Source organism: Rosa chinensis, chromosome 5, assembly GCF_002994745.2.
Source record: "Rosa chinensis cultivar Old Blush chromosome 5, RchiOBHm-V2, whole genome shotgun sequence".
Lineage (NCBI taxonomy): Eukaryota > Viridiplantae > Streptophyta > Magnoliopsida > Rosales > Rosaceae > Rosa > Rosa chinensis.
The window spans coordinates 71,795,428-71,818,485 of NC_037092.1; the positions used below are offsets into that span (position 1 = coordinate 71,795,428).

General features: G+C 38.2%; 3 protein-coding genes and 1 long non-coding RNA gene across 6 annotated transcripts; 2 read left to right on the forward strand and 2 right to left on the reverse strand.

Annotated features, from left to right (window-relative positions):
- Positions 1 to 2,850: 2,850 nt before the first annotated feature.
- LOC112163991 lies at positions 2,851 to 3,261 on the forward strand. Its single transcript, XM_024300240.1, has one exon. It carries the CDS (start codon positions 2,851 to 2,853, stop codon positions 3,259 to 3,261), a length of 411 nt encoding a protein of 136 aa, XP_024156008.1.
- Positions 3,262 to 3,495: 234 nt separating this feature from the next.
- On the reverse strand, positions 3,496 to 5,666 carry LOC121049107. Its single transcript, XR_005799332.1, has 3 exons — positions 5,378 to 5,666; positions 5,175 to 5,287; positions 3,496 to 3,667 (listed from the first exon to the last, which is right to left on the reverse strand). It is a non-coding gene; the product is annotated as an uncharacterized LOC121049107 (long non-coding RNA).
- A 4,293-nt stretch (positions 5,667 to 9,959) lies between these two features.
- LOC112165279 lies at positions 9,960 to 11,439 on the forward strand. The gene has a single exon (XM_024301763.2). It carries the CDS (start codon positions 10,091 to 10,093, stop codon positions 11,291 to 11,293), a length of 1,203 nt encoding a protein of 400 aa, XP_024157531.1. The 5' UTR covers positions 9,960 to 10,090; the 3' UTR covers positions 11,294 to 11,439.
- Positions 11,440 to 15,490: 4,051 nt separating this feature from the next.
- LOC112165278 (abscisic acid 8'-hydroxylase 2) lies at positions 15,491 to 22,278 on the reverse strand. 3 transcript variants are annotated; one of them, XR_005799146.1, is made up of 9 exons: positions 21,983 to 22,278; positions 21,244 to 21,562; positions 20,979 to 21,128; positions 20,475 to 20,729; positions 20,239 to 20,328; positions 19,805 to 19,990; positions 19,289 to 19,407; positions 15,953 to 17,313; positions 15,491 to 15,642 (listed from the first exon to the last, which is right to left on the reverse strand). XR_005799146.1 is itself a non-coding variant. In XM_024301762.2 (8 exons), the coding sequence occupies exons 1-8, from the start codon at positions 22,207 to 22,209 to the stop codon at positions 17,208 to 17,210; spliced, it is 1,452 nt and encodes a 483-aa protein (XP_024157530.1). In that variant the 5' UTR covers positions 22,210 to 22,278; the 3' UTR covers positions 15,837 to 17,207. The 3 variants fall into 3 exon arrangements, 1 of the variants encoding a protein (XP_024157530.1); XR_005799147.1 differs by lacking the exon at positions 15,491 to 15,642 and having other exon boundaries at positions 15,838 to 16,180; positions 16,281 to 17,313; XM_024301762.2 differs by lacking the exon at positions 15,491 to 15,642 and having other exon boundaries at positions 15,837 to 17,313.
- Positions 22,279 to 23,058: the final 780 nt, after the last annotated feature.

Genomic DNA, 23,058 nt, shown 5'->3' on the forward strand with positions numbered 1-23,058 from the left:
AAAAGCAACTTCAACGGAAAGTCAAGAAACTGTTTTGTTTTGAAGAGTGTTGGTTTGGCAGGGAAGACTGTGTAAACATTATTAAGCAAGAATGGGCAATGCCTACTATTGGAAATGCGTTACAGCAACTAGAAAGCAAGACAAAGGCTCTTGGTGACAAATTAATGACCTGGCACCGTACTGAGTACAACAAACAACACACTGAGATGGGGCAAATTCAGGAAAAGCTAAATGACCTTATGAGACAACCTCATTCTTTGCAACTTTATGAAGAACAAAGAAAGCTCCATGCTTGTTTTAGTCAGTTACTCACCATCCAGGAAACGTATTGGAGGCAAAGATCTCGTGCCTTATGATTGAAAGAAGGTGACCGAAACACTGCCTACTTCCACAGAAAGGCAAGTAATAGAAAATCTAGAAACACTATTAAGGGTCTTTTGGATGAAAATGGTGTTTGGCAAACTGAACGAAGTGAAGTGCAGAGGCTTTTAATGCTTTATTTTCAGAATATTTTCTCAGCGGGACAGGTTGATGAAGAGGCTATTGAGGCCGTGATTGACTCTACTCCATGCAAAGTGACACAACAGATGAACGAGGTTTTACTACTCCATACACAGATGAGGAAATTAAGGCAGCCCTTTTCCAGATGCACCCGTCAAAGAGCCCGGGGCCAGATGGTATGTCCCCATTTTTCTACCAAAAGTATTGGCATATTGTCAGTCAAGATGTATGTGTAGCAGTTAGAGGCTTGCTTGAAACAGGGGAAATGTGGCTACTGTCAAACTACACATATCTGTGCTTAATACCAAAAGTTCAAGACCCGCAAGAGGCAATGCACTTTCGGTCTATAGCTCTCTGCAATGTTATTTGCAGAATCAGTTCTAAAGTTGTGGCAAATCGACTTAAGGTGTGGCTTCCTGAGATAGTATCTCCTTTGCAAAGTGCTTATGTTCCAAGTAGATTGATTTCGAACAACACTCTAGTGCCGACTGAAGCAGCACACTTCATGCGCAAACTGAGACACCAGGAATCAGGTTTCTTCTCTCTAAAACTTGATATAAGTAAAGCCTATGATAGGCTTGATTAGACCTTTATTCGTGCTATTCTGACGAAACTAGGTTTTGCCTCCCAATGGGTACAAATCCTTATGAGGTGTGTAACATCTGTGGGCTATTCTATATTGCTTCATGGGGAACCTTCTCCTCTTATTACACCTACTCGGGGCATTAAATAGGGGGATCCACTATCACCCTATCTTTTCATCTTATGTAGTGAAGGTTTGTCCACTTTAATCTCAAAGGCAGTGCATCAACATAATATTCAGGGTCTTACCATGTGCCCTCAAGCTCCCACACTGCACCATCTTTTCTTTGCCGATGACAGTTTACTTTTTGGTTCAACTACAAATGAGGAGTGCTTGCAATACAGGAAAATTTTGAATATCTATGAGAAGGCCTCAAGTTAGAAAGTAAACTTCCAGAATAGTAGTGTTGTCTTCAGTAATAATGTAAATGTTGACAGACAAAGAGAAATGGCTGCTCTACTAGAAGTCAAATGTGTCAAAGAGCATGATAGATACCTGGGCTTACCTATGAGAGTAGGGAAGTCCAAGTCTGCTATATTTGAGTACATCAGGGAGAAGCTCACTAAGAAACTTCTGAGTTGGAAAGCGAAAATTCTAAGTGTAGCAGGTAAGGAGATCCTCATAAAAGCAGTAGCGCTAACCATGCCCTTATATGCAATGAACTGTTACTTGTTACCTAAAAGCCTTTGTGATGATATCCATCAACTGTGTGCCTCATTCTTTTGGGGAGACACTGATGAGAAAAAGAAAATCCATTGGAAAAGCTCTGTTTAACAAAGCCTGAAGGTGGAATGAGTTTTAAAAATATATATGCCTACAATCTTGCTATGCTTGCTAAACAGGGATGGAGATTGGTGTCCAACCCACACTCATTGATTGCCAAGCTATTTAAAGCCCGGTACCACCCTAATCGCTCTTTTTGGGAAGCAGAACTTAGAGACTCTCCGTCTTTCTCTTGGAGAACCATCCTTAATGGAAGGCCAGTCTTAAAAGCAGGAGTACAAGGGAGCATTGGTAATGGTTCTCAAGTCAACATCTGGAAAGATAGGTGGATCCCAAACTGCCAACAATTCCTAGTTCATAAACCACCGGGTTGTGTTTTTGAACTTGTATCTAATTTAATTGACTCCAGCACAAGACAATGGATACCCGCTGCCATCCATGCCATCTTCCCACCTATAATTGCTCAACAGGTACTATGTATTCCTCTTAGTAGTAGAAATATGGAGGATAAACTGTGTTGGAGCCCTGAAAAGAAGGGTTTTTACTCTGTCAAAACCGCCTACTGGATTGCCAGAACCAAAGTGCTAGAAAATGTGCTTGCTTCCACTTCCCAGGGTAATCCTTTTCAGGAGATATGGAAAAGAATTTGGCGTGCAAAAGTGCCAGGCAAAGTTAAAATATGCATCTGGAGGGCTTGCTCAAATCTGTTACCAACTCGGGCAACCCTAAGCACTAAAGGGTATACTAGTGACCTCAACTGTCTCTTATGTCCACATCCATATGAAGACATTGCACACATCTTCTGTAAGTGCCCCACTGCCATTTCCATTTTAGGTGCACTTCCTTTTAACTTGGGCAGAAGTTTGCTGCCTAGCATAGACTTCAAGGAATGGATGCTTGATCATGCCTTGCATCTTAAGAATGAAGTTTTTACAAAGCTCATGATGCTACTTCATGCCATATGGAGTATGGACGAACATAAATAACATGTTTTGGCATAATAATAGCCAACCTGCAAGTAATTTGGTGTTTAGCTCTCTTGCATGGCTAGCAGAGTTGATAAAGGAAATGTAACAGAAAACTCAAAACAATCGAAGAGTAGGCCTATCTGGAAACCGGCGGCTCGAGGGCAATGGAAACTTAAAGTTGATGGAAGCTTCGTACCCCAAATACCTCATGGAGGTGTTGGTGGCATATTGAGAGATGATACAGGGAAGTTCAAAGCTGCTTTCATATTCCCTATTCAATCAGTTGCCTCAGCAAAGCAAGTAGAACTTTGTGCCATCAAGGAAGGCCTTGAAATCTTGAAAGCCTTACAGATTAGTAATGTGGTGATTGAAACGGACTGCCTCGAAGCTGTCTCTGATATTGCAGATAGGCACTTTACTCATATTAATGCAGAAGGCCTCATTGATGATATTCGAAGTAACCTTGCCCTGTTGTCCAATGTTTGACAGGACTCGCCCCGGCTTTCACTTTGAAATCCGAAGTGGCCCTGCGGGGCCCACCTTAGAAGAAATTCTACCAAAAAATTTGGAGGAATTTCCTCCAAAAGTGGACTACCCAAAAACCTGTAGAAAGACATTTACACTTCTAAAATAATCCACCCTTATTCTTCTGGAGCCAGCCTGCTCCCTATATCACAACATCTCCCATTTCACAAACAATTCTGAACATAAGAATATTAATCTCATGGGTTATCAGAGCAATCTAATGTACAGGCGTACAAGATGATAGAATATAAGATAAAGTAACGATACTTTTATAATGCGGAAGCTATGACAGCTATGCCTCAACCCCATGTACGCTCGATCTCAAGCTAATCTGGCATGCAAACTGGGCATTTGAAACCGAAGGGCCCTGGGGAAAAGCATTTGGAAACCGTTAGAGTGAGTGGACGAAAAATAAGTAATTTCAAATGAACGAGTGAAACTTAATGCATTCCCAAGTTATTCTCTAAAACCTCGCATGGAGTAAAAATCTTAGAAAAACTCTTAATCATCATCTTTACTGAAATCTCAATCACGTAAAATAGAACATCTCGAAATCTCTTTAAAATTTCAAATCATATCTCAAAATAGACGATGACTAAAGGGGACTGCCGATTAGTCATCTCATGCCACCTGGAGGGGACTGTCGACCAGTGATGCATCGGAGGGGACTGCCGACCGGACGAGGAAGTGATGGTTAGAGGGGATTGCTGACTAACCATAGGTAGTTAGAGGGGACTGCCGACAAACTACCTCATGTCATCTGGAGGGGACTGCCGACCAGATAATGCATCGGAGGGGAATGCCGACCAGAATATTCTGAAAGGGACTGCCGACCAGAATATTGTCTGGAGGGGACTGCCGACCAGACTATTACCTAGAGGGGGCTGCCGACCAGGTAAAGCATGCATGCGCTGACTTATTTACCTCCTCAGTGAACTGGAATCAATCTCTTTAAAATAATTTCTTTCGGAAAGAAACCCGACATTAATTCAATAAATCCTCAATAATTCATCGAAAGCATAACTCAGGAATATCTCGATAACTCAAAGCTCAATATCTCAATAAATCCTCGAAAACATAAATCCAATACTCGATAAATCAATAAATGCTTACGGAAAGAATTCTCAATATAACTTCAAAGCTGATAAGTGCGGAACTCAAAACTCAAGAACATTCATGCCCGTGTATCCTCATATAAATTCATATTAGAAATCAATAATTCTCATAATATTTTCTTAATCCATCACTTCCCGAAATCATTTCCCAACTCAATAACTCATAAATAACTATCTCGAAAATCTACTGAAAACCCTAGGGAAGGAATTTCAATACTAACCTCGTAATTCATAAATAAATCTCAATAAACCAAAGCCCATAGAACCATAAAACTCAAAAATTCAAATAATAAATTAAATCTTAATTGGAAAAAAATAATAATAATACTGCATGCATAATTAATTTAAAAACAAATGTCCACTCACAGTACTATATAGGCGATCACGCATGCACTGGTTTCTTCGTCGAGCAGTAACTCGGTATACCACCATGTACACAATTATATCCCATGAATAACAATTCGACAATTAAGTACGATTCCAAAATCAATCCTCTTAGGTCAACATCTCTATTACCTTCTCCGATTCAACCCAAACTTTATCACTAACACCATTTCATTAATTTACAAGTTCTAGGGCAGATTCAAGAGAAATCCGACGGTTGGATTCTTGTAAATCGATAACCAAAATTCTAAATTTCCAGAAATTCATAATCGATTCAAAACTCCTCCAATCTTCACCAAAATCACATTTATAAAATCTACCACTCACAAGGAATTAATTTAGCTAAAAACATAAATTAACAAACTGTTCACGCACCATCAGTCACTATTCACGTGCCGGCAATCACTGTTCAAGAGCCGGCAACCTCCACCTTCGACCACCATATTTTGGTAGCAGCTTCGTCTCAACCATCCAAACATCTTTCTCAACTACCATAAGGTCAAAAAACACATGAAAATACCCGAAATTAAGCTCAAATAGTAAAACTCGATTTTCAAATAGTATCCTGAAATTCAAACCTTCGATTCGTGCTCCACACTTCGAATCTGACCAAGAAACTTTGAGGGATGGTTGTATGATCCAAGAGCTCCAAGACCCAATAAGAATTGTCGTCGGAGGTGACCGGAAACTCAAGTTTCGACCAGAAACCCAAGAAAACAGTTACACCGCCCTCTTCTTCTCCTTGCTGCACCTTCCAAAATTCAAATTAAGCTACCAAACTAACCCAAAAATCAAGATAAGGAAGACAGCTTTCCAACGACACCTTATGCGTCAAAATCCGTTGCCGGATGGGGGAGTTATGGCCTGAAGAAGGTGAAGAGGTCGGAGAGGGAGAGAGAATCGGGGAGAGAGAAAGAGGGAGGGGAGAGGGTGTTATCTAGGTAGGTTCTGACCTATCACAGTAACTTTTCATATATAGAAAGTTACCATGAACAGTAATTTTAGTGTTTTGGCCATAACTTTCCCATACGACCTCCGATTTTTACGAACCACATATGTACACCCTCTGTTTAACATCCTTTACGACTTTCATGAAGAAAATTCTCTCAAATTTTGACCCAAACAAAAAGTCAACTTTAGGGCCTCTTAGAAGATCAAAACGGAGCCGAAAAGTAAATGTAAATGTCGTTTACCGATCGAAAAACTTATAAACTGGTAAATTTAGATTCGGGACGTTACAATGTCATTGTGCAGCATACCCCCAGATTGTGTAATCAAGTAGCTCACCGTCTAGCCAATGTTGCCTATGAGGCCAGTATAGGTGAATCATGGTTTGATCATCCTCCAGACTATATTCTGGAGGTACTAAAGTATGATTGTAAGAAGCTGGGGTCAGATTGCCCTCCACATTAACTTTTTTATATATATTTGCGTTGATTCAAAAAAAAAACTATTTGTGCTTACCAAACGCAGGAACGAACAAGTTTCAAGGTTGAGTTTGAGGGTTTAAAATTTAACAAATTGTATATAAGTTATTGACAAAAATTGTTTGACAGATACATCCTTTAAAGATGAAATTAAACATCTATGGACCAAATCTTACAGAAAATGACAATATGCTCTCCACTGCCACCTATTATAAGATAAATTACTTATTTGCCATTAACTTATTTTTTTGGGTTCTTTATTCCCTTTCTGCTAACGTCAAGGAGAGACCATCTCTCTCTCTTTCTCTTTCGTCAGCGACCCCTTCTTCTTCTTCTTTAATTTGAATGCAGTGAGAGAACCCGTCCATGGAAGCTTTCCAATTTCGGGAATGTCGCTGCCTCAGTTGCTTGAAGGCATTCATGTGAGAGTTATGGAGATGTTTTGTGAAAGGAAGGTTCAATCTTCTACTTGGAAGAGCGTGCTATGCCCTAAGCTTGAGAAAAAGTTGTCGAAAAGGATAGAAACAGGGAGAAATTGGAGAGCTAGCCAGTCTACTAATGATATTTTTGAAGTTTGTACAGAGGATAGCACCGTCATGGTGAACTTGGTTGAGAGGGAGTGTTCTTGTGCTTGGTGGCAGTTTCGGTGCTTCCCATGTTCTCACACAGTTCAAGTAATGTAGAAGGCGAACCGTATCCCTTACCGTTACATTGAAGATTACTAGAAGACCTCATTCTATAGAAGTGATCATGATCTTCCTATTTTTCCAATCCTGGATCTTGATAAGCCCGATCCTAGTACTTTTGGTGATTCAGCTTTGCAGCCTCCCAAGACTCGAAAACCTCCCGGAAGACCACGGACAAGGAGGATCAAGTCGTTTGGGGAAGAGTCTAGACTAGTGAGATGCACACAGTGTGATCAACTTGGCCACCACAATCGCAGGTCATGCAATGTGGCTATCTAAGACAGTAGCATATTTAGCAGTAGCAGTAGCATATTCAACAATAACAGTAGCACATGACATGATTCAGCAGTAGCAGATTGATTCAACAGTAGCAGATGGCATGATTCAACAGTAGCACATGCAATTTTTGATTCATATATGTTCGCACTGCAATTTTATATAGTACGTAGCAGTGCCTTGGATTAATTTTTTAAGCTCTTGAGAAGTTTCTATGTCATGAGGAACTGAGTATTGTAGGGATAAATGGTCATGGAAGATCGTTTTTAAGCAGTAGCATATTCAACAGTACCAGATGACATTGTTTAGTTGTAGCAAATTAAAGATTTTCAAAATTTACAGGAAAAAGTTTAATTTCAGTGATTGATATTTTTGGTTTCCAGTAATGAAGTAGTAGGTTTGTTTATGTTCACTCTTCTGTCTTTTTTTAGTTTATGTAGTAGCAAAATGTTTTATTGTAGTAGCAGGGCCTGTTGGCAGTGCAGCGGCATGCTGCCTTGTTTTATGTTCAATCTTCTGCCTTCGTGTATATTCAATTTTTTTTCATTTTATGCTTGGTCACCATAAATGAAGCAGAGAGTAAAAGACACCAAACCCGAAAACTACAATCAAATGCCTTCCAACATTTTGGTTCCCCAACAAAATATCATACCAACTTAACATCAAATTTTGGTTTGGATTAGAAAACTTGAATCAATTTCAACCTTTTAAGCAACTTTGCAATTCAAGATTTTGATCCTCTTCCTATCCTGCTTGTTCAAAGATCAAAAAATGATAGGCAATAGCAAATCTACAAACATATCCCTATCTTCTGCACATGAGAATATATCCAAATCTGGATGACTAACTTAACACCGAATCTCATACGATTGGTACACCAAAATAGACTACTAATATGTTTGTTGAAGTCCTTTAATTGCTCTTCTTCCTCTGTTTCTTTGATGGTTTCTGCACCTCAAAACCTTCTAGTTGCTTCTCTTTCCGATCGGTTCTTTCTTTGAGTCTCTTTATTGCTGATCGTGTCCTCGGTTCATTTGTAGGAGCAGTATCACAAGCAAGAATAGCAGCAAGAGCATCTTCATCGGTCTCTTCATCTTTTTCTACCCTTTGCACTATCATCATTAGTTGTCTGCTTGCACTATCATCATTAGTTGTCTGCATTTGTTTCTCCATTTTCTAGTCTCTTCTTGCTTCTTCTTCATCTTTGTCTTCAACTTTTTGTATTTGTTTGACACTTCTTCTTTTTCATCCCACAACCTCTCTATATAAGCTTGACAGTAGTACATTTATAAACAATGAATATCATATCATTGACATAAACCATAAACTAAAAAGTAGCAGATCAATTTGATTTAAACAGTAGCAGATCATATCATTGACAGTAGCAGATCCAGCAGCTGGAAAACATATCATTGACATAAACTATAAACTATATTATAGCTTTCAAGCATAATATTCAAACATAATACTTTCTAATTTATTCACTGTAAAGGAACAAAAAATAATAGAAACCATCTAATCCTTTGAAATATGGACTATATTCAATGACAAAATAACAATAGGTTTTCTTGAATAGTTATCACACGAAGTAAATGGGGATGCCATGATTACTGATCCAAGGCACATCCAACCAATTTTCATATAATTGACAAGCTATCATAATCGATTCAAATGTTGAATCATCAAGCAATCAAAGTGCCTAGTTTTGATTGTAACAACCACTCGAAACATTACTGACAAAAATTCACAATATAGTAATGCAAATGCACCAGTTCCATTCATAAACAAAATGCACAACAAATACATAAATAAATGAAAACAGAGACACAGTAGCAAGCAAATACCAAAAAAATCAAATCAAACAAAACAGAGACACAGTAGGTCATCTCTCTCCCTCGCTCTTACTCTCACTATCTCTTACTCTTAAGTCAATATCATTACAAATTCATAATGCTATATGTTACAAATCATCTGCTCAAGAGCAGCAATAGAATTCTCTCTGTATAATTCAACAAAATCCAAGCCAAACACAAATATCAATATCAATATTTCTACTCTTCAAACAGTTCTTAAACAATCAAATTTCCTATTCCAAATTCCAAATTTTTCAGCTCAAAAAAATCTGAATTGTTAAATTTTATGAACCAAACAAGCCGAACCGGCGGTGCGATCAAACAAGTAAACCGAAATCCTCTGCGAGTAAATCGAATTAGAGGTTTCAAGCTGAGTAAATCAAATTGGAGGTTTCAATCGATTCTACTGTTACTTTCGATTTGCTCAGCTTTGGAGGTTTCAATCAATTCTACTGCTATTCCTACCTCATCTTTTCATATCCTAATTCGAAGAAACATAAACGAAGGCAGTAAAATTGGAGTAAGGGCTTACCTTACCGACCTCCATTGGAGCCAGATTCAAGCTGAGTGCTACTGCTTCGGAGATTTTGCAATGCGTTTTGGATCTGTCGTTGGAGCTTTTAGGGTTTCTGATTTGGGTTTGGGAGTTCTGATTTCAGGTTTTGGTTGTTGAGGATTATGCCAGTAGCATGAGCGTAAATTATAATAAAAATTGAGCATTTTAGTCATTTTCTATCAAAATTCAAAGCCAGGCCTGCTTTATTTGGTTTTGGGCATGAGCTTGTGTCCTTATTTGTATAAAACAAGTTGAATGTGAGTTTTCTGTGTTTATATCTTTGGTCAGGTGTTACTATGTAATTTTCTAAAATTTAACAAATTGCATAAGACCCTTTTGGCTCCATTACTCCATTACCCACACGGTGAGGCAAACACACAATGACAGAACAAGAACTGGCTTCTTGAGAATCTAGTCTTCTTACGAATGCTGCTTCGAGTTTATCTCAATTCCCATAGACTAGAAAGTCGCTGCTTTCTCGTTTCACCCAACCATGGAAGCCAAGTCACTCTTTCTCCACTCCAAAACACTCCCACTCTGTTATACTTTCACAGATAGACCCAACATCTCTCTCAGGCATTTCAGCACACACCTTCAAGTCAATTCCATAAACCCCAATTCTCACTTCCACCAGAGCCTTAAACCCCTCAAAACCCCATCAAAATTATGTCTTTCACACAACCCACTATCCTTATCATCACCAACAAGAAGAACCCAGTTTCTAAGTCCTCTCAAATGCTCCTACTCCAGCACCACAAGCCCAGAATCTCAGAACCCATTGCTAAAACCCTTCAAGAACCTCCCTTTTGATTCATTGAAAGCTACCCTTTTCAAATTAACCCCCTTTGATGTCATAAAGTGGTCTGGGATCTTATCAATTGCAATTGCAGCCACAAAATGGACCTCCAATTTGGTCTTCAGCCCCTTTTTCTGGATGTACTTCAGCTGGACTTGGATGTTCTGGCCATGGTTTCTGGCTGTTTCGGTAGGCCTTTATGGGTTATACTGTTTTCGAAAGCATTTACTTGGTGAAGCAAGCATATTTGAGCAGCTTGCTGTTGTTACCTCAGTGTTCACTTGGCTCACACTTGTCCCACCTGCCCATTTCAATGGCTTCCTTGAAGGTTGGCCTTATGTGTTTTTCCTTGTGTACCATTATTTCTTTTTCTTCAATGTTAGTGTGAGAAAACGTTTGTATGGAGATTACTACGCTCGCCCACATGACCCCAAGTGGGATGTGAGCCCTCCAAAGTGGTACCGGCTTTTGTTCAGTGTTGGGGTCATGGTTGGGCACTGGCTAGCTGCATTTGAAGGGCCAGAGCTGCACCGTATTCCTGGCGGTTGGAGCAATTTGGGTATTTGGGGCTTGATAGTTGTCACTCTACTAATGCAGTATAACTCAACATTGTATCTTGCAAAGTATTCCGAAAAGGTGGTGGTGCCAACGGCTGTTGTGCAGTTTGGACCATACCGGTGGGTGCGCCATCCTATATATGCATCTACAATGCTTCTGTTTGCCACTTATTGTGTTGCCCTTCGAGCACCTTTGAGCTTGCTATTCGTTGTAGCAGTTTGTGTGTTGTACTATGATCAGAAGGCAAAACTGGAGGAGGCTTTGATGATTGAGACTTTTGGGGAGAGGTATATGGAGTATGCAAGTAAGGTTAGATACAAGTTCATTCCTTTTATCTGTTAGTTAGTCAAAATGTATGCTGTTATGATTCTGTATTCTGAATGATATAATGTGTTATTTAAGCATTGAGTTTTGAAATGAATATTAGACATGTTAAACTACTTACTAGAAGAGGAGCATCTATGCTTGAGGATTAAATTACCGTTCATTTATTTGTATCTTATTCTGTATTTATTTTGTCGTACTTCTTTTATGCCCTCTGTTGAAAATCAAATATAAAAATTGGTAATCCACTTAAGAAAGTTGAACATGGAGTATGGCTTAACATACTTGGAGGAGTCAAGTTCAGGTCACCGTGTTAGTTAAAGCCCATTAAGTTGAACTCTTCAATCTCTCCAAATTCTAGCAAACTAATACCATAGCCAACAGTTGAAGATCATGTGTTGGCAATTCGCCTTGAAGCAGGTACCAAGGCTGCTAAGTAAGTTTGAGTTGGATAACTCTCTTGATCAGACAAAACCATGATGTATGGGAGTCGATACCAAATCATTGAAGAAAATCTAGAAAATATGCTGTAGAATTAGAAGCCTAGAGCAAGACCAGATAGATCTAGAACGGTAAGGATCAAATGTGGTAGATTCACACTTGAATGAGTATTCATTAAAGAAACAAGTATGAAATGGTTGTCCTAAATGGACAACTGAACATGACATTGTTGTACCCAAAACCTACAAAATGTAAGACCCAGTTGGCTGGACTCCTGGGACTCCTGGATCTCTCCAAATTCTAACACTTTTTATTGACTTGACTTGTACGGATGTATCTACTATCCAGGCTATTATACATTGGGTCTTTATGAGTTGTTGGCAAACCCTGCCAGAATATAAAAGCATGCAGCAACTATCTATTCTCTAATCTAGTTCATGTTATTAGTTGTTAGGTTGCACTCGCATTGATTTCACATTTCTCTGAAATACCTAGGATGATGTCTTGAGGGACCTATGATGTGTTTGGGAAGTAGTGTTGGAGAGATATGGTCAACAAGGTGTGGCAACCACTTTGCTCAATCTGAATCGTGATTGGACCATTCTCCATGAAGCATATTGGCATGATTTAACTGCACATATACATTCTCTACTCTGCTGGTTTAGGTTAATCAATCCCATCCGGGCATTGCACTTGCAGTTACCCAAATATGTTAGTTGACTGTAAGAGTCAAGACTGATTGATTCTCAAATTTCTTTTTTGGTTGGTTTTTTGAGCTGGAAAATAATGTTACAATTAAGGTTACTTAAAAGTGAATCCATTTGTGAAAACTTAAGATAGCTTTAGCGGGTAACAGCATAAAAGAATGAATTGTCATAAAAGACGACCTTCAAGGCCAATTCAGTTTAATTGAAGAAATTGCAAAAGCATGAGGGAAGGCTAAGCATGATTTTCAACGAGTTTCTCCTTTCCAATTTTGATCTATTACTTTAGGGAAGAAAGCATTGAGATTGTGCTTGAACTTGTCTGCAATGAAAGTTGGTCCTTTGTCCATTTCGTACTTTTGCAAGCATGGCAGGTATGACTCAATTTTTGAAGTCATTTATTTCTTTCTTATAAGAGTTCCTTTTCAATTTAGGTTAACTCTTTGTAGAATTTAACAATGGAATAACTTTAACAGTGGAATTAACTTTATCCATCAATGGTCTTTATTGCGATGCTTTGGGCATGTATGCACATGTGAACTTAGTAAGTGAATATTCTCTGCAGTTTGTTGTCTGTTTGCAAAATTAGTTTCTTATCTCCAAACTATAAAATCTTGTTTATTGAGGGAGTTTGCTACATTACTGCTTTGTTTGAGATGCTAGGTAACTCAGCTGGTTTCTTGAACCAAGTCTACTTCCCAATTTACTCTTGGATCTCAAAACACCCTAGGTACTTAATTGCTTCCTCCTTCCAGATGGGTCTACTGATTACTGTAAATCTGATTAGCAGAACACTAGTCCTATTCTTGGAATGAGTCAAAGCATTGTTTAAGAATCCTATCTGTGTTTCCTACCGAAGTGAAGGAGTATTGATTTTAAGAAATCCTGTTACCTGTTCAAGTTTATGAGTCTCCATACGAGGCAAGATTAAACTTTTTACCAAACTGTAGTAATTCCGCTATAGTCCAGGATACCCCTGGTGTCCATAATGTATCGTTAACATGTTGCCTTACTATCTAGAACTGCATATACATATGCTAGTTTTGTGGCAGCTCCCATCAGCTTTTTCTGTGACCCTCTGATGACCCATAGTTAGAATGTTTGGCAAGTTGCATAGACTGGCTCTGTGAAGTGCAAACTCGATGTCTAAGGCAAGGAACTGATATACCAAATGTAGAAACCTTCTTGTGAACTCATCATATGGAAATACATAAACTTTTTTTTTTTTAATTAAAGGAAATATATCAATGTATCTCTGATATTCACCATATATGTGCTCAGGTGCACAGGAAATTGGAATATCCAGCATTATGACACTTGAAAAAAAGAAAAAGAAAAAAACAACTGTGGGATCAAGCAACTCACTTTTACTTTCTATGTTTTTCCAATTTTCATAACTCCTGATAACATTTTTGGCCTTTTTATGGCTATTGTGCTTTCTTTCCATGTAGGATCTCCTGTTTTTCCTTCGTATAAGTTCTGTTTGTGGTGGTCGAGCAGCATGAATAATGTTCTGTTCAGCTCATCTACCATTTACTTATGCAATGTCCTGCTCCATTTATGTTAATTTCGCATGACTAATGTTATATATGTACGGCTCATGGTAGTTCTGAATTTGCTCCTGCCATGTCCTATTCCACTTGGGTTAATTTCCTCCCCAAGCTTTTGGCTTGGTCAGGATTTTTGTTTTCTGTTTTACAACTTTTGACTTGTAGCATAAAGTATTTGCTTTAAGACATTCTTTATGTTTAAGATATGGAAACAAAATTAACTGATCAAAATGCTTGAAAGGTCATGGTGTCAGTTTAGGATCTGCCCAGTGTGTTCATGCATTGGATCATAAATATATAGCTTATTTTCCTCATGGAATTCAGAACTAGACTTAACTATGGGTGTGCTTATATTTTTGCTAGACTTTAGGGGATGGAACTTTGATTTGATAATTGGACTGAAGCAATTCGCATCATATGAGTGCATCAATCTTTCCTGTAGGATGTCAAGTTTCATTTTTTCTCTGTTCTTGTTTTTTCTTCTTGTGGTTGCATGTCTGTGCATGACTACTATTGCTTGTGTTTAGCTCATGTTAGTTGTGAATTTGGGCCACTTCCTATTACGAATTGTTTCCATGATAAATTACCTGGTCACGGCATTGTTTCCAATTGCACACATTCTAGTTTGTCTTGTTATTTGTGATTCCAGAAGCTTGTTGATATATGCTGTTAAACGTTATTCATGTTTAGGATATGGAAACAAACTTAACCCATCCATGTAATGATCCTGGTGACAATTTAGGATTTGCCCTTTATGTTCAGTATCTTAGCATTTCGTTTCACATTGTTCGAATGGAAATCAACATTGTGTTGGATGTAACCACTCGTCATTTACAAGAGTGAATTCAAGAGATCAAAATTTTAATTTGACAATTGAATGACTGATACAGACTGTATCATACAGTAATGCAAATATTACATCAAAAGCATGTTAGTGTTAGTTGTATGAACACAAGATTTCCCAAGGAAATGCTAATACACATAGCTCACTGTTCTGGTTCTTCATGTTTTGGAGAGGAGTTGAACTGTGTTTATTAGTGTTTCTATATGTTTTTTTTTTTTTTTTGAAAGGGTGTTTCTATGTGTATGCACACATATTTCGCTGTTCTGGTTCTTCAAGTTTGGAGAGGAGTTGAACAATGTGTATATTATTGTTTCTATATGTATATAGAAGAGTTATTAATGTTTCTTTGAGGACGGGAAAACTAGCTTCACGGAGTCATTCCACTTGAAGGAGCTGCATTTGACTTCAGCTTTGAAAATGATTAAGGATGCTAATTTCTTTATGCTAACCAGGAAAAACAGGAGTCCTGTTTTTCGTCCGTAACCCTAGTCGACATGAATTTTCTTAATGCTAATTTCTTAATGTTAATTTCCTCATGGTAGTTATGACTTGGGTTCAGTTATTAGTGTTTCTTTTAATGCTAATTTCTCAACCATCTTTGATTTCTCCTTGAAAAGGAATTTCCTTACGGAGCTGTACTTTATTGGATAAGGATGCTAATTTGCAGTTGGTTCTGTTTCGGATAGTTTTGGATTATAGTAAAAGAACATTAGTAATGTTTTCGAAAATGAAGTAAAGAAGACTCTACCACTGTTGTCATTGTCACTATCGCCATGGCGCCATCACCAACAGCGTTTGTTATCACTGCTACAGACACCACCTGTATCACTACCATCATAAAATTCGAATATTTCACTTTTAACATAACTCATAAACATTAATTCATACCTATAAAATAATCAACCCACAAACTCATGTTTTTTTTATTATGTTTTTATACATATATTCTAAATGTCAAGTAACAGGTGTCTTGACAGTTGGGGCTGTCGCCCCCTTGTGCATGGAAGATAAAACAACCTTGTTATGTTACTTTGCATTAGTGAGATGTTACTTTACATTAGTGAGATTATCCAATATCCACCATTGCTACACTTTGAATTTTCAATTGAATGTAATGCTTTCAAAATGTAAATCGTACCTTCAAGGTCTCCCATCTAGACTACGGCTGGCATCTAGAACAAAACCTGAATGAAATTTGCCAACAATTGTGAATTACAGAATGAAGCCTTGTGCTTATAAAGTTCTTTACAATTATTTCTGGTTCCCATAGGTCGTAACTTCATTTGTCACAGCACAACCACCATCTCTCGGACGAGGAATTATTCTGTGGTCCCGGAGTTCCAACCTCATCCTCCACGCCGCCATGCTAGTATTAGTTGTAACTATCATTATAACTTAACAAGAGCATGAAGAATCTAGCCAAAAAAAAAAACGGGAGAATGAAGAAAATAGTGATGGATTCATACCATTTTATTATGTATAATGATGTGAACCCGCTCATTCTTTATACCCGTTAGTGTCATAGAAGAATCTTCTTCCAATGTTCCATATCCACATCTCTGCCATCCAAAACTGTCATACATTGTTGGTGTTTCAACTTGGAACTTTCTTGGTATAGGATTCGATTAACATTATCAGAGGAAAACCTTCACGCAAGCCTAGACAGAATCACTAGAAGACTAGCGCGATTAGCTTGAACATCACCGCCTATCATTTTCTTGCTCTCAACCTCTAGTTTCCTCAAATAGATAACATTTGGGCCGGAACATTCTGATCAACTGGACATGTCTAGTAACCCACGTAGGCTACAATGTTGTGCTGAGACAATCCCCTACGTGGAATTCTAGTGTGCACACCCAAAATATCTATCCATGAAGTTCATGCACACAGATACCTTGTGACTCCATCATTTGTCATTTGTGTTGATTAAGGTTTACATATGTAGACAGAACTCCCAGTTGGCCTAGGTTGTCTCTCAACTCTTCAATTTCTACCCCCAAGTTGAAGAAAAATCTCAGATAGCTGAAAGTTACTTCATCCACAATCAAAGCCATACTTCATCCACAATCAAAGCCACACAGACTTGATCTTCAAAAACCCAAGAGAACAAAACTCTGCCATTCACACATTCACAGTTTTTGCTCTTAATGAAATGAAATTTGCATTTCATTGATTATTCTTCTGCACTTTACATTAAACTGACACTGACTGACAGACGGTTACCCTACTAAGGAACTTGACATAGGATCGATTGCCAACGACAAACTCGCTAAGAAAAAAAAAAAAAATACACAGATGGAAGAGGAGGAAAAGCTAGAGGTTCAATGGGGTCTGCTAGCTTGCTTTTTGTCCCCATTGGAAAAGTTTTTTGGATGGTCGTCAAGAACCTGAGATCAGGTCCTATTCTTGTTCTTCAGAGTCACTTTGATGGGTAATCCCTGTTTGGGAACTGGGAAAGGGCCATACTGAATCCCATCGTCATCGCCCATCAGGTGCCACCTAGAATTGCCATTCATGGAAATTAGAACTCAGTTGGAAACAATCACCATCACTAATTATAGGCAGAGGCATGGAACCACCATCACTAATTATAGGCAGTCACGGAACTAGGGATGGGCTAAGGTGTGCTGTAGCCCACCCCAACTTTTTGATTAAAAAAAATTAATATATATGTATTATTAGCAGCACCCTTAAAAAAAGAAGTTATAAATACATCATCAAACGAAAAGTTGACAAATAGCGTTCATTTTTTCCATTTCTCTGTTGTGAACTTCTCTCTACTTAGTCACTTTCTGCTCTAAACCTCAGTCACTCTCTTCTCTTTATTGTCATGAACTCTACAACTCCACAAGGAGCACCAAAGCACCCAATAACCTTATTGATTTAGCAATCCCCAGGTATTAGAGTTTAAATTTGCTTCCTATACAAAATTTTTTGAGACATTAGGATTAAAATTTAAGTTATAAATTGGGGATTTCAAGATTTATTTTCAGTACTTCATTTTTCTTGTTGTAATTGTTAGCAAGTAGCCAAAAATATCGGGTTTGTTTTATTGATGCATAGGGAAAGATATTGAATTTATTTTATTGACGCCCAATTGTCCAAAATAGTGGCGAATTTGTTTAAAAAGTTGACTGTAGAGAGTTGAGCAATTGTTTAGACGTGTTTTAACAAGTGTTATGCAATTGAAATATTCTATCAATATAAGGTAGACTCTGCCAACTTTTTTAGAAAAAAAACAAATTTCTTGACAGCACAAGGTAAATTTAGCCCACTCTAATTTTAATTCCTGGTTCCGTCCGTGATTATAGGGCTATATATCAGTGTTATTATCAGAAACAGTGCCGAACTTATCTGCTTAGCGAAAACACACAAACAAAACTAGGTCGCTAACAAAATAGTGAAGCTAATTATCCAATTTATCCATGCATGGTTTGTGTGTGAGATATTCGATGATGTGGACAAGTACTTCAACAATGTTGTGGTGTAGATTATGCAGAATGAGAGAGCTGTCGTGACCACCCATGTCTACAGCTGGCAAACAATGTGTTTCACAGCGATTCCATCTTACTGATCTTAGTATGAGCTCGTATTACTATTGATCTGATACAGATTGACAGTACATTTTTGTTCCAATACATGTATGGTCCAGTTGGAAAGTCTGGCAGTATATACTTATATATTTATTCTTTTATGACATAAACTAGATCCTAGGCTAAAATCTGGAGATCCGATGCCTTGGAATTAGAGAACAGAAATCTAAATCGTTAGGACATATAATGTGCAGAGTTGTCTCTGTCCTAGCCCTATGGCATGTACTAAAAATCGATAGCTGTGTGTTCCACAAGGTTGGCAAACAATTTTTTTTATAGTAATGAATAACCATCCTCAAACAGAGGTACTTTGGATGAGATAAGTAATAGATGTATTCTACATAATAGAAAGTAGTGTCGAGATAAGTACTTTACTAGAGTTATAAAACTCCTATTGAAAGAACATGGTGCACGTATGCCACGTTATATTCGGTTTGGGTGTATGTCATGATAGAAAATTCCTAACTGAATGAAACATCCTACATATGCCACTAAGTCACTAACCCCGCCTCTAGGAGATTGAGGACCATCTTTATGGTGTTCCATAGCCTAATAAGGACCAGTTCTGGACCAGCAATCATTTCCCGGTCACTCCCCCTTTAGTCAACTAAATGCCGACAAAGGCGAGAATTAAATGGATTTCTAAGTACATGTAATCAATTGATCAATAACATTTTGTAGCAAAAATACACAGACATTGATCCTTACTGGAATTCATCTTTGGGAGGATATATGATCAATAATGTGATCGGTAAATAAGAAACATGAGTCTCAGAGACTCATATATGAATGCTAGCCAGGCGGATCTCAATTTTGTTAATCAATGAGCATAACTAATAAAGATAACTTATGTTCATCAACCAGAGGGACAACTAATTTACCTGTAAGTAGTTGTGAGGTGGTGAAGGAGGATCAGCATCTCGAGCCTGGCCAGCTCATTGCCTGGACAGGAATGCACGCCATTCCCAAAGGGCATGTAAGTGTTGGGTCGAGGTGGAACCTGCACAATCACACATACATCACAAAATACCCAAAACCAAGAATCATTCTAGTTAGTAAAACCAAGCAAGGGGGTAGTCTATTACTACCCTACAAGACTAGGTCACGTGACCTGCGATACTCAGAAAGATATTCGCTGAGTACCAGATCACCTATATATACATATAGTGGAAGATTCACTAAGGAATGAAAAGGACATGACCGAGATAATGATCCAACCATTGAAATAACCTTATATTAATTTCTGGCTAAAACGAGATAGAGTATTAACAGTACTGGGTCTGATATGATGATATATGCAGGACCCACTTGATGAATCACATGTAAACACTAAACAAGGAAGGGGATATTCTTCATTATCGTGAGGATTTTCTCTGGCTAAGGTTGATTTTGGGTACCTCAAATCTTGAAGGGTCAAACTTTTCAGGCTGAGGGAAGAAATCTGCACAGTGATGAATGCTTCTGAAAAGAGGCAGCACCTTCCAACCTCTAGGGATAAAGTAACCCTCAAACTCTACGTCTTCCACTGCCTCTCTGAATGTGAATGACAGTATACTTGCTGTTCTTAGAGTCTCTTGAATTACCTGAAATATTTTTCGATCAGTTCACTCTAATAATCAGAATATGCATGTATAAGGTAATAAAGGTGTGTGTGTATAATATATATTCCCTTGGTAAATGTCTATGTTTTTTCATGTTGTTATACAATCGAGCTTAATACCTATTGAATAGATTCTCATTTAAATAGTTGGATAATTTCACAAAATATTATAATGTCAGAATCGAATGTCTGGCAATAGCTTATTTATATTAGTCAAAGTGATTATCATACCCGATTAGTCAAAGGCATGCGTCTAGTATCATCCCACGTAAACCCGCGTTTCTCATTCAACATTTTGCGTTGAATTCCTTCTTGTTCCCTCTGAAACATCATCTTGTCAACATCATTATGTATACTTATCATAAAACAACGATGTTAGGAAGATTAAGAGGGTAACTATTCTCTACCACAGGTTGTGTACAAGCGATAGAACGGAAGAAAAATTCAGAATCGGATGAGAAATTTACCGTAACAGATTCTAGGAGATCGTCATTGTCATGAAGATACTTCAGGAGCCATGTTAGAACGCTAGCAGTGGTATCATGAGCAGCAAAGATAACCCCGATGATATTATCAGCAATTTGAGAATCACTGAGGTTCAGATTAAGTTTCTGATCTTTTGCTCTCAACAGTTCTTGCAGTAATCCACCACTTTGTGCATCACCACTCTCCCTTCTCTTTTGTATCAGTCCTCTCAATGCCTTATTCAGAAGCTTCCTTGCCTACGCATTAATAAGAAAGATCATGGAAAATTATTTACTAATTAAAATGACAAAACACCCAAAAAAAGGCTTAAGAATTAGGACCATGCTAGTGTAGTATATTAGTAGAATGGTCCAATTTGCATAAGTGCTTTAAGACCTCATGTGCTTTAAGACCAAGTTAAGGCGCAGTTAAGGCTTAGATTTTTAAGTTTTAGACATTTTGGTGGACCACAATATATATATATATATATAAAATAAAATACCTACCTTCATGGCTTTGTGAAAGGGAGTTCCAGGTAGATCAAGAGCCATGGAATTATAGCCCTTCTCAATGGAATGATACAGATGTTTAATCCCTTCCACTTCAATGTCCCTTTTGTTGCCCAAAACTGAAATCATTGCCACATCAAAAGCATACTGGCACACCAAAACCAAACACAAAAGAGAAACGAACTTTTAGATTCCTTTCTGAAATGCACAGAGAGTCCTGCACTAAAAGTCCAAAAAAATTCCAACAAACTGACAGATATACCCTCTTCATCTCTTGCAAAGTGTTAATGGTGTTGTTCTTCCATGTGGGCAGTAGGCTTAGAACAATTTGCTCAATCTCTGAGACTGAACCTTTTATTGCAGAGGGCAGAAGTGAAGCCTGAACCAGCTTCTTTAGCTTTGAGTGATAGGCTCCTTGGTGAAAGAATATAGCCTCCGGTCCTATCATCCTCTCTTTGCCTCTGGGGTAAGTCGGCTTAAACAGATGAGCCCGACTCACCAGTACCATTTTTGCTGCTTCTGGACTTGTTATCATCACACATGGACACCCCAAAACATGGGTCTTGAATATACTCCCATACCTACAGTAAATGCACTATAAAAAATTAGCACATATCTTCCTCAGGAAAAAAAAATAAAAATAGCACATATCATGTACCTATAAAACCTACTTCCTTTCATCCTTACCATTTCAACCTCTGGCCAGGTTTGCAAGAGATCAGATATATACAACAGTCATACACAAGAATTTCTCTTAACACGAGAGCACTTGGTTCATGTGATGATTTAGAAATTCTTGCATACAACCGTTGTAATCAATCCCTCGCAAAACTGGGCATGTAAATAACATGCAACAGATTGATACAAGAAACGTGTTCCAGTTGCAGACAATAGTAACAAGCAAGATTTTTTTTTCTTTTTCTTTTTTTGATATGAAGCATTTAACAAGGGGAGCTGGGATCAGCTAGGAAATGAGAAACCAAGGAGTCCATTGTGGATACCGTTTTTGCCGGACCGTGAAGAAGGAATTTGGGTTTTCAGTGTAGAGCTCGAAAGTCTCTCCGAAATAAGGCCAACCCATTGAGCCAGGGGGAAGGCGCCTGTCGAATCTCGGGTGCCGCCATTGGAGGACGAACAAGCCCAAGAGCACGAGGATTGGTATCAGGACGAGACCAAAGTCTGAGTGCAGAGCTGCACAGAAAGGAGGTGATGATGAGAAAAGTTGCATGGTGGTGAAGGCTGAGGAGAAAGTGTGAGAGGGATTGATGATTTGGTGGAAGATGTGAACTTAGCACAAGCTAGTGGTGAGTGAAGGGTGAATTGGGTTGTGGGGGATTTTATAGTTGGTTTGGGGACACATGTCATCACGTTTATGGCAACACCTTGCATTCTTGCAAAGGCCCTTTTTTCTTTAGGGTCCATCCCCCACCACCCTTTACCCCCACCATGTCCATATTAGACATCGATCGGACACGTTATTATAAAATTTGCTTACAAAGGATTCAATCGGATTATGAACTCTTGTTTATTCTGAAAAGAACCATCTAATAACACTAGTTGTCAAAACCTAAAAGGGAAAAATGTGTCATTTCTTAAGGAAAACATCGAAAAGTTGATTGTGCGGATGCATGACTCTTGTTAGGAGTGAGATGTCTCGAGAAATTACTGACTGAAAAAGACAAATAGCAAATGTGATCGAGTAAATACGATACATATGAAGTTATTAATTTTATTAAGAGCATAATAAATCAGCCTTTAATTATGCATTACCTGTATTTTCATTCATGAAAAGAAATACACTTGAATTCATATATCTAAATTTTTTTTTTTTTTTATTGTGAAATTTATTAAAGAAAAGAAGGTTACAAACAACTTATTTATTCAGACATTTTATCAAACAACTTAAAAAAAAATCAAGAATTTCTACTGACCTAGCTGATTCCAGTGTGTTTACGTGAAGGAACTCGTGGCCTCCCTCACTGTTCCGTTTTCTATGCGTTGGCCAAATTTGCAGTTTTTCGGCTCTCTCTCTTTCTATCAGGAAGACTCGTACCCTCACCCCTTCATACGTGTAGGA

What these genes read in the sequence shown, in the direction of transcription:
- LOC112163991 (XM_024300240.1), top strand. Translation starts at nt 2,851, where the DNA reads ATGGCTAGCAGAGTTGATAAAGGAAATGTAACAGAAAACTCAAAACAA.
- LOC112165279 (XM_024301763.2), top strand. Translation starts at nt 10,091, where the DNA reads ATGGAAGCCAAGTCACTCTTTCTCCACTCCAAAACACTCCCACTCTGT.
- LOC112165278 (XM_024301762.2), bottom strand. Translation starts at nt 22,209, where the DNA reads ATGCAACTTTTCTCATCATCACCTCCTTTCTGTGCAGCTCTGCACTCA. An exon ending in CTTTGCAAGAGATGAAGAGG is followed by an intron (nt 21,129 to 21,243) that starts GTATATCTGTCA and finishes TTGGTGTGCCAG; the next exon opens with TATGCTTTTGATGTGGCAAT. An exon ending in GCATGCCTTTGACTAATCGG is followed by an intron (nt 19,991 to 20,238) that starts GTATGATAATCA and finishes AAAATATTTCAG; the next exon opens with GTAATTCAAGAGACTCTAAG.